Source organism: Tamandua tetradactyla, chromosome 8, assembly GCF_023851605.1.
Source record: "Tamandua tetradactyla isolate mTamTet1 chromosome 8, mTamTet1.pri, whole genome shotgun sequence".
NCBI lineage: Eukaryota > Metazoa > Chordata > Mammalia > Pilosa > Myrmecophagidae > Tamandua > Tamandua tetradactyla.
Window position 1 is genome coordinate 27,850,312 of NC_135334.1, and position 15,977 is coordinate 27,866,288.

The following is a 15,977-nucleotide window of genomic DNA, read 5'->3' on the forward strand; positions in this document are numbered from 1 at the left end:
GAAAGCTAGGCTCAAAACTCCACAGAATGGCAGGTCCGAAGCTCTCTTAAGTCAGGGGATAAAAAGGATAGGGTAGCACAATGAAGTCAGATTGGAAATGAAAAGGCCTCGTGAGGGTGACCAGGCCTGAGACTGACTAACGGTGCTACTGCTCGACTCAGTGGCATTGCTTCAAGATGGGCAAAGCAGAGCTCTTATGGGGAAGGGGAAGGGGTGCGGGAGGAGGGGAAGAGGCTATTCATCTCATTTTAGAGACGAGAAAAACAAGGCTCGCTTGTGAAGGGTTAAGCAATTTCTCCTAAGCGTCTACTGCCAGGCACATCTGCAAGCAGACACCGTTTATTTTCCCACAAATATTCATGAGAAATATATGCATTTGTGGATAAAGCAAAAGCTACACTATCTAATTTCAGTGTCTGAATCCAACTGTGCCAATTAAATGATGGGTAAAACGCAATATCCAAAGCAGTTATTATGACCCTGCAGAACCGGTATTTTTCTTGGCAAATTCCTTTGGCTTCTTCCAAATATCAGCTTTGGTCCAGCCCAGTAAGGGTCCAAAGACAGGGCCAGGCTGTGCGAGCCTCAGGGAGCCTGCCTGCAGGGCTTTCTGATAGAGAATGCTTTTCACTTCCCTCTCCTTTGGGGGGAACGCTTGCCTCCCACGAATCTGAGAGGCCCTATGTCTACTTCTCTTTTCATTTGCTTCTCTAAAACCCACTACTGCTTTCTGCCAACAGCGTTTAATCATCACCTGGCAGAGGAGATAACGTTAGGCAGACTGCACTGTTGCTGGTGGAAAGCAACCTGCAGAGAGATGGATGGAGAAAATGATACTCACTCTCTGGAGAAGACAATGGAACAGGGGTGGGAGAGCTAGCAGGAGCCGCTGAAGAAAGAGAAAGGAAGATGAGAAAAAAAGGGAAAAAGATCACTGGGGCACACAGATACTGAATGAGTAAACAGAGGACGCAACCCTGGGGTGTGAGTAGGAGGAGCTGAAGCGAGTTAAAGCTGGGAAGAAACACACCGTGCATGAGAACAGGTGGCCTCGGACCAGCGGAGAGCAGGGCGCTTTCGGACTTCAAACCTTAAGCCTGTGCGCCTGCCAGAGCCTGAGTTCCAGGTAAGGGATTTGGCCAGCAACAGCTGCAGAGGCCTCAAATCCTGACTGAAAACAAACAGCCAATTCAGTAGGACCAGCTGTCTCCACGGGATCAGAGGAAAGGAGGAAAGGGAACTGGATGTCAGGTTAAGGGGAACAAGTAAAGGAGAAAAAGACTCTGGCTTTTCATTTTACCTATCCACATATATTTACATACATGGCACATCTTTACGTATACAGACATATTAATAGCAAAACCTGTATGACTCTTTCTCTAGTTCAGCCATTTGAATGAAATGGATGAGGTTCATGGTTCCACAACCATTGTCCTCCTCCAAAGTAGCCCTACACAATGTGACTATTTGCATGCTATTTGTGTGTAAAGAACAACGCAAATACTGGTTAGTGTCATTCTTGCTCCCACAGAGAAAGGGAATGCTGAACAGAGTAAGGCTGACCAAATTTCTGCATGGAGATTAGTTAGAAATTTTGCATCTAAGATATTTGGACACTGAATGGATCTTTAGTTTTTCACTGGAAGATATTCAGAAGTTGGCCCACCATCAGTTGCAAAACAAAGCCCCCTTGGAGAGCTAAACAAAAATCTGGAAAAGTGGAACTGAAAGACACATGAACATACGATGCTCGGGGTTTGGTCTTTCTATTACCTTCCAGTGAAGGACCCCTCAATACACCGTGAATACACTGCCACTGAAATCAAAGCAATGGGCTACTACCTCATCATGACTTGATGGTCAGGTAAAAGCCTCTCTCTTTCTTATTTATTTATTCTTTGGCTTGGATTATTTGCACGATTGCCCATATTATTCTGGCAAACACATGGAATTTTATGGGCTTTACCCACGATATACTACAACACATTTAATTTATTCTTACAATGTACATTGAGGGAGCAAACTGTGAAATCAAAACTCTCAAGCAGCTTCTCTTAAAAAGTAGAGACTCATTTATAATCTCCATACTCTGAAAGAAAGGGGCTATTCTGTTTCATGGTACAGAAGCAAAATTAGGAGGTAATATTCAGGCAGTTAAATCCTAAAGGTCAGAGGCTCAATCAGAGGGAAGATTTAATAATATATCAGGATGTCATCTCTTTAGTCCTGTAGCAACTCTAATGGGGAAGCAGCACCTCCCAAGTCAGAGGTCGTGGGCTTCCCACCTAAGAGTGTCCCAACAGCATGCAGACATTTGGCTTAAAACAAACAAAACAAAACAAAACAGGAAGCAGGAACGTTTTCCCAGGCTAGAGTTTTATAGGTTTGTTCTGAGCAACAGCTTCCTCATTACCTTCACACACATTTATGAACTGCACACAAAAGACACTCCAAAGAGGTAAGACATGCTTTTGAAACTGGCAGTTTAGGAAGTAGGTATCCTTTAGGTATTTTTGTGGCCTTGGTGAGTTCTCCTTGTTCATCCATGTTTGATGTATTCTTGCCCCTGAATGTGAAGCCCATTAAGGAACTAAAGAAGCAACCCTACTATTGGGACATCTCAATTAACTCTTTCATCACTGAAAACAGGACTTTCTCAAGTGATGAGTTAACAGGCCCTGGTCCTCACTTACCCCACCCTGTACAGTACACAAGCTCCACCTACTCTGCACCTTCTCTTCCGGAGGTTGCACCCAGGACTTCGCTCCAGCTCTGGGGAACAGGTTGTGCATCTCCCCTCCACAATTACAGGGAGGTCTGTGTTGCCAGGTGAGATAAGCCAACATCATAAACCTGGGACACTGTTTTCTGTGCAGCTAAATACATCGCCGATGCTGTTTACCCAAGTTTAGACAACCCTTGTGCCTTCCAAGGAATGTGAGTGAGAACTCAGAGAAGGTTTTTCCTAAAATGTGGCCTCACTTCCTAGCAGTAGTAAGCGGGTTTTGTTGCAGTATGATTCCCACATCTTCCCACACTGTCTCCTCTTATCCCACTGGATGTCTTGAAAAAGGCATACTCAACTCTAAGTTGGTTCTCCATGTCTAGAAGAGGTTTGCTTTTTAATTCTTCAAACTGTGACTTTGTTTTATGGTTGAGAAGCTGACTTTTTAAGCCACTAATAATGCCTGCTGTCATGTCATTTTCATGATCTATTACCATTTTCAAAAGGACTTACTGGAGTCTTGGTTAATGATCCAATTTCATACTACCAGACAAAAAAAATAAAACATGGGTCTAGCTCTCTCTTCCTCTTTTTAATTAAACATTGACTTTTAAAACATAGCATCTGCTATAAAAATTCTCACCTTTATAAGGGCTGAGCTGGCAATGACTGATGACCATTGTGGCTGCTGAAGTCCTAGACTCGGTTATTCACATTCCAGCTACTGGTTAGGAACTCAAAAGGAGACCTCATCCTAGCCCTCCTCTCTTTTATGTAACTAAGCTAGTACTCATTTTTCGATGAAATTCTGAGAGAGGAAACCAAGGGCTCAGTCACAGAATGGCAGCTCACTGAGCCCACTTCCAGGAGGAAGGTGCTCTTCTACCCAGGGGTGCCCCCCTCGGCCTCTAGCACCCAGCTGCCAGCCCAGGACACACAGCCGTCAGTCCTGCCTGACGAACCCCCGCCTTCCCCAGCCCTCCCTGACTCCCTCCAAAACCTGTACATTCAGGAATCAACTCTGCTGAGATAGTGGATTCAGTGCTTGCTCAAAATCTCAGAACGCCTACACGCAGCCACTTAGTTTTTGCTGTGGCTGCAATATTTAGGAATACATTTTTTTTAAAAGATAAGCTACCCTGAATGCCTTTCAGGAACTAGGAGTTTTCATAAGAAAAGTGGACCGCTTCCTGCATACCTTTTCTTCTGCATCTCTCTGGGTGACGTGTCCTTCCACTATTCTCTGAGCTCAGCCTTGGAGGAGAGAACTCAGCTTTGGCTGAAACAAAGCTTGAGAGCCTCCTCACAGGCCAAGGGAGTCAGATCACAGTTCTGCTCTCCATTGACCTTGCTTCCTGTGTCCTACATTTCCAGCCAGCTTGATTAGGGTGTTCTTCCCATGAGAAAGCCCTCCCCCCCACACATGCCCCCATAAGCTTGATAGTAGTCACTGGGGTGCCAACCAGTCTCTTCCAAACATGAAAATGTACTTTGTGAGTAACCTGGTGCCAAAGACTAGAGTGGCCTGGAACTGGAGTTTGAGCTCCCCAACAGCTGTCTGCAGGATGTGTCTGTGACTCAGAATCAAAGTCCATGCACCACCTTCAAAATTGCAGCAGCTGCTTGGGCCTCCCCAGTCAGAAACCCTATATGGGCTTCCCTTCCCCACCTCAGTCTCCACCCCACCCCACCCTCCACCCTAGCTGCCAATCCTATTGGCAGGAAAAAGCAAGAAAACTCCCTTTGGGTTACTTTTCCCTTGAAGGGTTTGTGAATCGAAGCCTGGTGAGGCGGTGGTCCCTGTTCTGGAATCCTGGCTAAAGGTGAGGCGTTCCTACAGCTTGTTGTTCAGGGACCATCTGTAGACTTCCACCATGCTTCGCTCAGCAAACATCATCTTGGCCACAGGCTAATTGTCACACACAAAAATGAGTAAGTCAACATAATTTCAAAAGACACAGAAGCTGCATGCTCTAACAGAGGGAGAGTGTTAGCCTCTTGGAGTCACCTACAGATATTAACGATCACAACTAGGCTAAGGTCAGTGTGGTTAGGGCCCAGGCGGTACCATCTACATCAGTCTCTAGGCGGGCAAAAAAAAGGGACTGGAACTAAATTAAGAACTAGGACTAGCAGATGTTAACACTATGGAGACAGGCAATGAGGTAGGAAGAGGCACTTACGTGGAAGAGGGCTATCTGCATTTCCCATGGATGGAACACAGACGAAAAGAAAAGACAAGAGACAGACCCAGAAAAAAAAAGATGTAAAAGAAATATATAGAATCTGCAGAGCCCATGGAACTGGAAACCCAAATCATCAAATTACTTCAAATCCAAAAAGAAGTAATGCCTGTAAAAGGAAAGTGATGCATAGGCTTTCTCTTTCTTGGAAGAGGGAAAGGGGTCACTTTGCAGGTCATGGCTCCAAAGAGAAGGAAGCTAAGGATTCTCTCAGGTATTGTTTAATTCCAGGAGTCAGAGAGCCCAGGGCTGATGGGCCCCTCTGCCAGCTCTACAGGCATTTTCTTTCGCCAGAGCTTCCCATGACAGAAACTCTGGCTTGTCAAGGGTTATGTCTCGAGAAGGGCTTGCACAGAGCTTGGCTATTTGCGGGCAGGAAGGGCAATGCGCAGCAGGCATGGTTTAAGGAAAGAGGGAATGGCAGAGGAGAACACAGAAATGCAGCTCTGCAGGGAATTAAGAAGATGTGGCACCCATGAAAGAGGCCGGGGGGAGGGACACTGACATGTGCCCCGAGTGTGGAAAGGGAGGGGAGGAGGAGCAGAAAAGTCAAAGGTGACGGCTATCCGCTGCCCTTTTCCACTCTTGTATTTTTACTCCTGCTAATACATGCTACGGCAGTCTCGGCTGTTCTATAACTTAATATCTCTGCTGCATCAAAAATCCTACAGCAATTACGTGAGCTGCCAATGTTCTTCCCTCTTTCTTCAAGTCACAGGGTGCTTAGGACCTTTGTGACTGTGCCGAAAAAGCAAGTCTCCAAATCCCTGCACATCATGCTGCTGTTTTTCTCCCCATTTTCTTTAATAATGTGTTGATGGTCTCTCTCTTCCTGGCTGTTAGTCTAATAAGTTGACGCAGCTACCACCGACCACACAAGGAGAGGATAAAGGGGTTGCGCGGTGGGGCTCACTAACAGTCAGAGATCCAGGAGGTGGGAGCACCCTGGGCAGAAGGATCTGGAAGAGAAGGATCTGGGGTCTGAACAATGGAACCGGGCCAGCTCAGGGTCCGTGGGGACGAGGCAGGGCGGTGGCTTTACTTACGGACTGGCTGTGTCTTGAACTCGGAGGCCACACTGATCTCGCCCAGCCCCTTGCCGTTGAGGGCGGCCAGTCGCACGGCGTACGTCGTCTCAGGCTTTAGACCCACGATGGTGATGATGCCCTCCATGCTGGCTGGGGTGAGAACATGGGCAGGGACCAGGGAAGAGTGAGATGCCAAGCAGATGACGGTAAAGCGGCATCAACTCAACAGAGTTGGTGTGAGATTTCGGAGGGAAGTTAGGAAAATAAAGGTATTGTTTTCTAGTTCTAATGCTAAAAACACAATAATCTGCTTCCCTGCACCCCAACCCTGCCACCAGAAGCCAAAGAAGGGATGGAAGCTTTCTGGTGGACCAAATTCTCAGTAAAACCGGGTTGGCTGATGTCTCTGAATGGCTGTGACACTGATGTCCCCACCCACCCCGACTCTCACCCAAGTTAACAAGTACCCCAGACCAGGATGAAAACTGTCTACAGAAACAACGCACATCACTGAGTTATTCCAGTGAAACCCCCCACAGCAGGAGCTAAACATAAATACACTCATTCCTCTTGGGCTCAGAATCTACAAAATGCAGTAATCCAAATGTCATCAAAACAAAATCTTTGGCTGGGAAATATGTCCTAGGATTGGTTTAAAAGCAGGCTCGTCATGCTGGCTCTGCTTATTTGATTCATATCATAGTGACATCACAGTCCATTAGACCACCCAGCTGGGCTGGTTGGGTGATGCAGAGAACCTGCAGCCTGGGTCACTCAAACATGCAGAGTGGGTTGGGTTGGACTCATCTGGCTGTGCCCAGTGCCTGCACAGGACATCTGCCTGGGACGGGGTTGAGATGGTCTCACCCAGAACTGGCAGAATCATGGAACAAGAGAACTAAGGGGCAGAAGCCCAACACATCCAGATGGACACATAGCTATGACCCAATTCTAGAGGGACGGTGACAGGGCCTCGGTGTAGGAACACAAACGGGATGGCAGGTGGTGGCACCTGGCATCCTCCAGCAGGTGAGAGTGCTGGGTGCCACCTACCCAGATGGGTAGTCAGGAGGCTGGCCATGTGGGTTGCCAGGACTGGTGAACACTGACTGGGGTGGGAGCGAGTACCGACACTGAGGAACAAGGCACTCAGGATTCTAAAGGAAATGATGACTTTCCCAGACTTACCTTCTTTGGCATCATACCACTTGAAATGCCATGCCTCCTCGCCCATCGCTCTCCACTCGGCCTTATATTTGAGGATGGGCACCCCACCTGTGGCCTCTGGCTCATCGAACTGCACCTGTGCTGTGCTCGAGTATGGTTCCACCTGGTCGATGGATGGTGAAGATGGGGTGTCTGTAGGGAGGACAGATATGGAGACCCAGGTGAGCCCAATTTGGCCCAGGACTGTAACTCCCCATCACAAAGCATATCTCTCTCATTTCTGCTCACCCTTGGGAATCTTGTCACCCGTAACCTGTCCCCTTGGCCCATGTTACCATGGGATTCTTTCCCAGCAGCCCCTCTGCCCCGATCCTCAAGCCGGCAAGGGCTCTCTGCTTTTTGACCCTCAGGCTTTGTTAACCATGACCTTCTCTACTTCTCAGTAGCCCAGCATCATCTGAGCACATAAAATGGGCTGGCAAAGCCAGGGGTGGGTAGAAGCTGCTGTGAGGGGCACACACCTGCTTGAACGAGGATGAATTCCAAGGACTCCTGTCCAATCCGGTTCACTGCAGTACAGTTGTAGTTTCCAAAATCATTTTCAGAGTCTGGGGTCACCTTTAGAGGGAAGGCAGGATCTCTTGGCTTACAAATATCCATTGGATTAACTTAGTAAAAAACAGGGCCACTAAAGCACGTATCATTCACTCCACCCAGACTTAAACAAAAGAAAAATAGAAAAATTGTTCACAGAAGAGGTGCCTTGTGCCTCCTAATCCCAGGTCCAGCCCCAGGGAGAGGATTAGTGCAGTAGGGAAAAGGGACCTGGTATAAGGCTTCTTATCCAGCTGATGGCACCCCTGCTCAGGGGGAGCAAGAGAGAAGAACTTTGTTGCACATAGGATAGCCTAGCTGCAGTCAAACTGTACCTTCTGCACTCTGCTCCCTGCCCCTGCCACTCACCTCCAGATAGCTGGCTGAGGGGGAGTTGTAGATCTTGATATTGCTGTAGTTAGAGCTTGGCAGCAGCTGACCATCTCGAAACCAGGAGATTGTTGCACTGGGGTAGGCGAAAACCTCACAGGTGATGTTTACCTGGTTCCCCTCCCAGGTGTACACAGCCACGGGGCCCTGGAGCTTGGGGGCATCTGCAGTGAATGAAGATGACTATGAGGGTGCCTGCCACTGTCACAGGGCCTCACATACCCCGTGTCCTGGCCCTGGAAGATGGGTGAGCCACAAGGCAGAGCTGGTGCCTGGGTATAGGTAGGGACAGGGCACTTGAGTTGCATTGGAAGACTCAAGGGCAGGAAAGGCTTGTAGGAAAGCTGGAGGGTGGTGTGTGGGGGTGGCTTGGGGACATAGCTCTGAAATGGCCTAGGGCTAACCACCGGCCAGAGGAAGTGACCAGAGCTCACTGTATGAGACTTAGGTCCTAGTGCTATTTCCCTCTTTCGTCTGGATCCTGCACTGTGCCTCCCTCCCCCGTGTCTTTCCCCAGGTATTTCTCACATTGCACTTCAAGGTACATAGACTGGGAATCTTGGCCGATGGTGTTGCTGGCAGTGCAGATGTATTCTCCTGCATCTGTGTACTGGATGCTTTTCAAGGTCAGGGATGACACGCGGGCATGGCTGCGCACCACCATGTGCCCATCCAGGGTCTGCGGAGAGGGAAGGGAGCAGCGTCAGGGCCCGAGGCTGAGTGGAGGGCCGCAGCGGCTGAGGGTAGGGCAGGGGCTAGGGGACTAGGCCAGCACTTGTTTGCGATCAGCCTCACATCCTCTCTCATCTCCATTGCACCCTCTAAGTCTTACTTTAGGTACCACCATTTAGGGGGAGGCTCCGGGAAACACCGTGGGAATCTGGACAAATCAAAAACAGAAAATGGGACTTGGTTTATGTCCAGCCTGCAAAACTATGTGCCAAGACTGGCTTGCAGCAAGGACAGGTAGCATCCCCAAGAAGGCTTTGGGATGTCTAAAATGGAAGCAAAAGCCCCGGCCAAGAGATCTTCCAGCAGCAACAGCCTAGACTCATGAGATCCTGGGAAATCTGTATTCCCCATCCTTTCTTTCCAGCAGTCCGCCCATCTGCCAGTTCCATGGTGCATGCGCATGTCATGGGAAATCTGAATATGCTCAAATGCAAGAAATTTTACGAGAAATCTATACTTCTGCAGATGCTTTCTTTCCTGATGCTTAAAAGTAAAATGATTCCATTCAAAAAGGTCAAGTAACTCAGAGCTCAGCGATTGTTGGGCTGGACGTAAGTGAGGGTGCCTGATCCCTACCCAGGGATAGTGGAATAGAGAGTCCCAGGCAGAGATAAGATCCCTGACACCAGGTACTCCCATTTTCTAGCCCTTGATGCTACAAATAGGTAGCATTCTCTAGAATTACAATGATTGGTCCAAAAGAGAATAAGTGTATGATCCCTAGACAATGGGTACTGGAATATTTCCAAGGGGTTTTCCCTCCTTAGCACTGAGTAAAATGGCTGGGGGACCAGGAAAAGTCTGGCCATGCAGTCCAAGTAGAGGTCTTCCAGCAAGTGGTAATCTGCAGGTCTTCTGCTCCTCATGCATTCTTATCTCCATGTCTGATGTTCCGTGGAGAAGGATGGGAGAGTGCTCTGGATATAGCACCTGTCACCCCATGGGGTTAGGCTTTTAAAGAATAAAAACCACTAGACTTTGGGTTCTTCTGATAAGCTGGTTTGGAAGCCCAAAACCTGGAATTTCAATGCCATCCAGCAGCCAGTATGGAAAGCTCAAAAGCAAGACAGTGCTGGCCTTTTGCAGCCGTCTTAGCAGTTCTACTACAAAGCATTCCTTTTACTATGGTTAATGGATCGAATCCATTTCAGCGATCATATTTCAAATCCAGAAGCTGGAATACTACAGTTAGTAAGAAGACAGAAACACCAAGCACAATGTCCCTGCCTTGTGCTGTGAGTGCCCCTCTTCTTTGAGATCACTGTCTGATACGTGTAAACTTGTGAAGCTGATTGGTTGAGAAGATGCATCCTAGGAAATAGCACACATTAAATGAGAAATGACAACAGATGGATTAGGGAGCGTCCCTAGTTGAGACCTCCTTTTTGTGGAAGACCCCTTTTCTTACAGGCTGACAATGCTGTGCTGATAAATGGCTTTCATATGCCATACAAAATATTTACCCATCTGTCTAAATTTGTGGCAGTGAGAGCATGAAGCCATCCCTGCAGGTATCTCTAAAGGGCTGACCTGACCTGCTTGTCACTCCTCTTTGCCCAGACATGGCAAGAATGAGGCACAGGACTTGAGGTCCATATGTAGCCTTTCTGGTTAATTCAGTGAGAACACAAATTCATTCAGACAACGGCACCAACCAGTGACTAGGCTATGATTCCTTGTGACACCAATGGTTCTTGTTCTGGGGCTGTCACACATAAACGTGGAAAATGGAAAAATTAAGACGACATTTCCATAAGGAAGAGATACTGCAGCCAAAGAGGCAAAGAAAGTCACATAGGTAGGAGTAAGATGTGAACAATAACAAAGCAGGAATGGAGCAGTCTTCATTCAGAATAATCCTGAAAAGAGTGGAAGAAAAGTTCAGCAAATGGTTGCACTGACAGCTTACACATTTTTTTCCCTATCCAGTCTCTTCTTTTCCTAAATTTCCCTTATTTAATGATGTGAACAGAACATTAGGCAGCCCTCTATAGAGAATTCTTATTTTGCAGTGGCTCATGACGGGATCGACGAAGGGAGTATTTGCCAGATGCCTTCAGTTCTCCCTCTGAGGAAATACAGATGGACTCCCATGCCACTGCACTATCTCCCTCTGAAATGGCTTAGTGTGGCACCTGAAAAAAATCAGGGAGTGCCACCGATAAGCCACCCAGACCAAATGTCATGCTGGTGGCCCAGGCTGTAGCAGAGAGAGCAGAGAACTGTGAGGCAAGAACTGAAAGACCATTACGGCAAGAGTCCGTTTTTTCAAAAAGGTACAAAGGGTAATTATACTTTCTCTTCTTGTCAAAACATCATGCCTCCCTTCTTGTAGGTTAAAGCACTAAGACTTTGCAGAGCTTACAGAATGAAATTGGCTATGCCCCAAGCCTTTTCTTGAGCTCTTGTGGATTTAGGGTCTTCATCTCTGAATGAGACAAAAAGGAGAGAATGGAATTTCTGAGCCCTGGGGGCATCACTCACTTGAAAGTCAGTTCCACCCAGAGTGAGGTGCTTAAGATGAGGACACTTTTGGAAGACAGAGTGAGACATCTGCTTTCCTAGGAGTAAACCTATTACTTCTATTTAAAATAATGATTCTCTTAACATCTCCTTAATGTTCCCTGATAAATCCCAGCTCCTCCTCCAACTAGGTCTAAATCAGAATGACAAGGAGAAGATGTACAAGGATAGGCTGAATGAGAACCAAAGCTGCTCAAGATGGGCTAATTAACCCTGATTCTTTCCCTCCCCATCCCAACTGGTCCATGGCTTTCAGGCAATAAAACACCCAGCCTGTGACAGCTCCAAGCAATTCTTCTGCCATAGCAAGGAAGCATTTCAGAGAGGATGTGGACCAAACTATATCCCTATGACATCAAGGAAGGTGTGTACAAAGAGAGCTGACAATGAGCAAGATTTGACGGTGGCAGCATGTTCATGTACAGAAACTAATATCAGAGCCTGGGGACAGGCAGTCAATGTTTAAATATTAAACAGCATTAAATATTTATACCCATGACCTGAAAACATAAGCATGTGTTCTGAATAATTATCAGTCTTGAAAGAGGATAGAGTTACCTAATTAAAATATAGAGGCTATAGGCTCTCCATACTCTGCATTTATAGTATTATAATACCAAAGTTCCATCCGGAGAGGAGACAAAAGCTACTTTTTTAAAAAAGTATAGTATCATCTAAAAGATACTGGCTTTTATTTCACTATGTCATATACACAAATTTGGTAAAAAAAAAAAAAAAAAGCTAGGTCTTGGAGTGTCATGATTAAAATCTAAAGGTTCATATTTAGCTGCAGTTTTTACACTGAATTCCATATTACCCAAACCAAAGCAAGTGGTCAGAGAAATTCCAAAGGCTGAGTGCTACTGACTTTGCAAAAACATAAAACCAAATCATTCCAATCTCATAAATTTAATGCTCTATAAAAGTAACATAGATATGTTTAGCAATTTGGGAAAACCAATGAGAGATGTCATTTGCATTGCTTTTGAGATGAAATGTGATGTGATAATTTACCGAGACCAATCATTATAAAATAAGTGAGCAACAAGATGAGTTGAGCTGGAAAGGAAAGGGCTGAGTGGGTTTTTAGCTCACTAACTCTGTGACTTTATGATCCAAAGCCACATCAACCAGGTGAGAGTCAAAAATTTCATCATTTCAAAATGCCTGGCCTGGGAATTGGGGCAATTTTTAAATATAAGTATAATTACCTGGATATGATATTACCAGCACCAGCAACAGAATAAGATCCAGTTTGGGGAAATAATAAAGATCTGTTCATCCACTCCCAACACAGCTTGCTTGCTCATCCTAAAATGATACTATTGCTAAGTAATGCCTACCACTATTGGCCTATTCTTTAACTAAATTACTAATTAGTTTAGCATGCCTGGTTATTAAACTGTAATGGTGAGTTAAACTGTAATGCTTTCAAAACTAAAGACTGGCTAGTGGTCAGGTAAGCTATACCTCTTGCTTCTCTGGTCGAGTCCACGAAGCCTGGAGAGAACAAGATATAAAACACAACAAGAAAGCAGTAAAATTTTACAACATGTTGCTTTAGAGAATCGATGTATCACACTGCATTCCAGGCACATGCAGCTTCTTTTCAATTCAGAACTTTTTCCAAGACCCACTTTCAATGGTGTGTTTATTACCCAACATAATTTAGGATTTAGCTTACATTCAGCTTTTTTTTTTCCTTATGCACTTAGGATATATAATGCAAAGGTAAAGACTTTCCTCATCTTTGGTAGACATATGGATATCAGCAGGCATATTTGCCTGCTCCTGTTCCGGAATATCTTAAATATTCCTCATGTGTTTGGTAACACTACTAGATCTAACCATGTCAACAGAGATACTTATAGAGTAGGTTTCCATCTTTGGATTTTATTAGACAGCTTATCAAAGCATACTAATGTCATTTTATGCTCATGCATTTTATTACTTTTTGCATGCATTCTAATAAAAGTCAAAATTTTCTTTCTTTTTTTTTTTTTTAAAGGTAAAAAAGCAAGGAGCAGAAGGGTACATTAGGAATGAGAGGTATACATTCCTGGACGTGTCAGGAAGCTTTGAGGATACCAAATGCTGGGCGCTGTTGTAGGGCTCCAGTAGGTTCTTAAAGGCAGAGGAATGCCCAGATGGCATGCGGATTCAAGCATGCACCACTTTCATCGGACATGGCACTCACAAGGGTGTGAGCCAACATTCCATGGACAGAGAGGTTTGGGGGCATTACCTTACCCACAATGGGATTTTAAAGTTTATCTGGAACTTGGGAATCTACTTTGCTTACAGTTTTTGTTTTTTTATTTGTTTTGTTTTCATCCCGGGAGTCAAGAACACCATCCTGCGTTGCTCTGTTTATTAGGTGACATGACTGCCTGATTGTCTCTTATGTTCAGATGGAAAAAGGATAGAAAAGATGCTAGAAATGCAGCAGTGTAAGGCAGGGAATGTAAATGAATAAGCAAACACTTATTAAGAGCTCACTAAAGGCAAAGCGTTTTGTGAGATGGAGGATGGAAATACTGGGTAACGTCATATGATGTTAATGAAAAAGGTGAGAAAGAGGAACATGCTAAGACCAGAAAAACAGTGGGCCAACATGCCAAATGTGGCTGCCAATCCACATCACTTAGAAGCTTGTCTGTCACATGCCAGGGCTGGATTAATCAAGATCTTTTTAATGAGTCTATAGCATACGGATTTGCTTGTTGTTCAAATCTGGTTCTCCTTGCGTCTCTCCAAAATCACTGTGCTTTTGTGGCTTTTAGAATAAGTAGTTTCTAGTAATCAGAATGTTTCCAGCAGCCCAACCTTCTAACTATGTGCTTGGTAGAAAGACAGGTTATACCTTGGCCCTGACAATTTGGTGAAAGTGTGGTCTACTTGAAGACAGCCTGATATGCAAATATAAACACATAAAATCAATTAGGGTATGAGTAGTAATGCTCCAAAATCTTTAGTTCTGTGTTCTTTTAATACTAATATGCTTTATTGTTTTGTACACAAGTATGCAGGAACATGCATGTAAACTAAAGTAAGGCCCCCCTACAATTATCTTAAGCATTCTCTGTTATATTTTTGCCCAAACCCTATAGATAAACCAGACTCTGACTGGGGATATAGATTTTCCAGTGTTTAAAGGTGGGTACTGAATTTGTATTGAAAGAAGAATTCTTCCTGGTGTAAAGAAGCTCCAGTTTCTAGAGAATCCAGAATTTCAGAAGTTCTCTCTTATTTGCAGGATATACTATCAGCCTAGCATTCAACGTTCTTGGATTCTTATACTTTTTCTCCATCTCTCTCTTTTCTGACTTCAACGCCTCACACCCCTTCTTTTCCTTAATCATTAGGGCTTCACATGCCTTTCTTTACCAGTCATTTTAAAGGCACAGAGGTGTTCAAATAAGCATGCAATGGACTTGTTCTGCCAGGGACAAGGTATGTAAAACACCAGGGGCCTTTTAACCCTGAGTCACATTAATATGTAAATGTTACCTGGAATTTACCACCACTTATTCAAACACCTGACAATATTTAAAAATGGATCTAAGTAGGATAACGTAATGAAAATTATGTGGATGCAAAAACTTTCTATGTATCTCAAGTATCACAGTGATTTCTATATACATGACCAAACTGACCCATTATGATGGTCAATTTTTTTCTGTCCACATAAGAGTGACCACTAAGAAATGGACTAACTTTCAGATAATTGGTCTACTCTAGTGATCTCAAGGACGCAAGCAATTAGACTGAGTCTAGCTATTATCACTTAAGCTAAACCAACTTAACTAGTGAAGCTTAGCAGTTTAATAACCGTCAATCTCAAATAAGTGATTGGACTTAGCCCAGAGACATGATTAAAGATATGTTACATTCGGGCTGATCATTGTACTCTTTTGGTTTGTTTCTTTTCATAATGAAGAATATCCCTTATTTCAATGGAAGTCATCAACTATGTGTCTATGGTTGAAAGCCTTTTCTTCCCTCTTCTTTTAAGGAGCATAATTCTAGACTCAACCAAGCAAGGAAGTAAAAGACAAAGCTTCCTTAATGAGCTTGTACTGTAAATAACTTTATTAAGGGAATCATTGAACCTTTCATGAAAGTCATCAAAGTCATATTAGAGAACTGTGGCATGAGGTGCTCTCCTTTCTGAGTCAATGACCCAGAGGGAAACCCTTGTGTATCTGTACTTGACCTGGTCCCAGTCAACATTTTTATTAGGGACTTCAACAAAGATATTTCAAATAAGTGTTCATACAAGGTTGGAAGAAATAGCTAATGTAAGGGTTAGATGACAAATGCATTGGGAGGGCTACTGAACTGCTTGCCTTTGAGGCTTGTGCTTGGTGCTGGGGTTCAAGGACTACTAAATCTTGTTACTTTTAATATCCATAAGTAAAATAGGGGTCCCACATGGGTGGAACTGGCCCGGACACAGAGTTCTATGGACAGTTCTAATGAAAGCCAGTACCTGGCTGGTTGGAATGATGGGCTAAAACAGTGGTTCTCATCACAGGGGTTGTTGGTAAATGTGACATTCTTGGTAATCAAAAT

At 44.8% G+C, this 15,977-nt stretch overlaps 1 protein-coding gene across 9 annotated transcripts in view; it reads right to left on the bottom strand.

Moving 5' to 3' along the window:
* NCAM1 (neural cell adhesion molecule 1) overlaps positions 1-15,977 on the bottom strand; it is a 345,586-nt gene that overhangs the window by 33,655 nt on the left and 295,954 nt on the right. For 5 of the 9 annotated variants that reach the window (XM_077112901.1, XM_077112895.1, XM_077112902.1 and 2 more), the window contains exons 9-13: positions 8,676-8,826; positions 8,127-8,311; positions 7,685-7,781; positions 7,185-7,355; positions 6,015-6,146 (exon numbers count right to left, since the gene is read on the bottom strand). In XM_077112901.1, the coding sequence (XP_076969016.1) occupies positions 6,015-6,146; positions 7,185-7,355; positions 7,685-7,781; positions 8,127-8,311; positions 8,676-8,826 (736 nt within the window). Of the gene's footprint in view, positions 1-841; positions 890-4,908; positions 4,924-6,014; positions 6,147-7,184; positions 7,356-7,684; positions 7,782-8,126; positions 8,312-8,675; positions 8,827-12,872; positions 12,903-15,977 lie in introns of all 9 variants that reach the window. The other 4 variants (XM_077112896.1, XM_077112897.1, XM_077112899.1 and 1 more) reach the window with 2 other exon arrangements.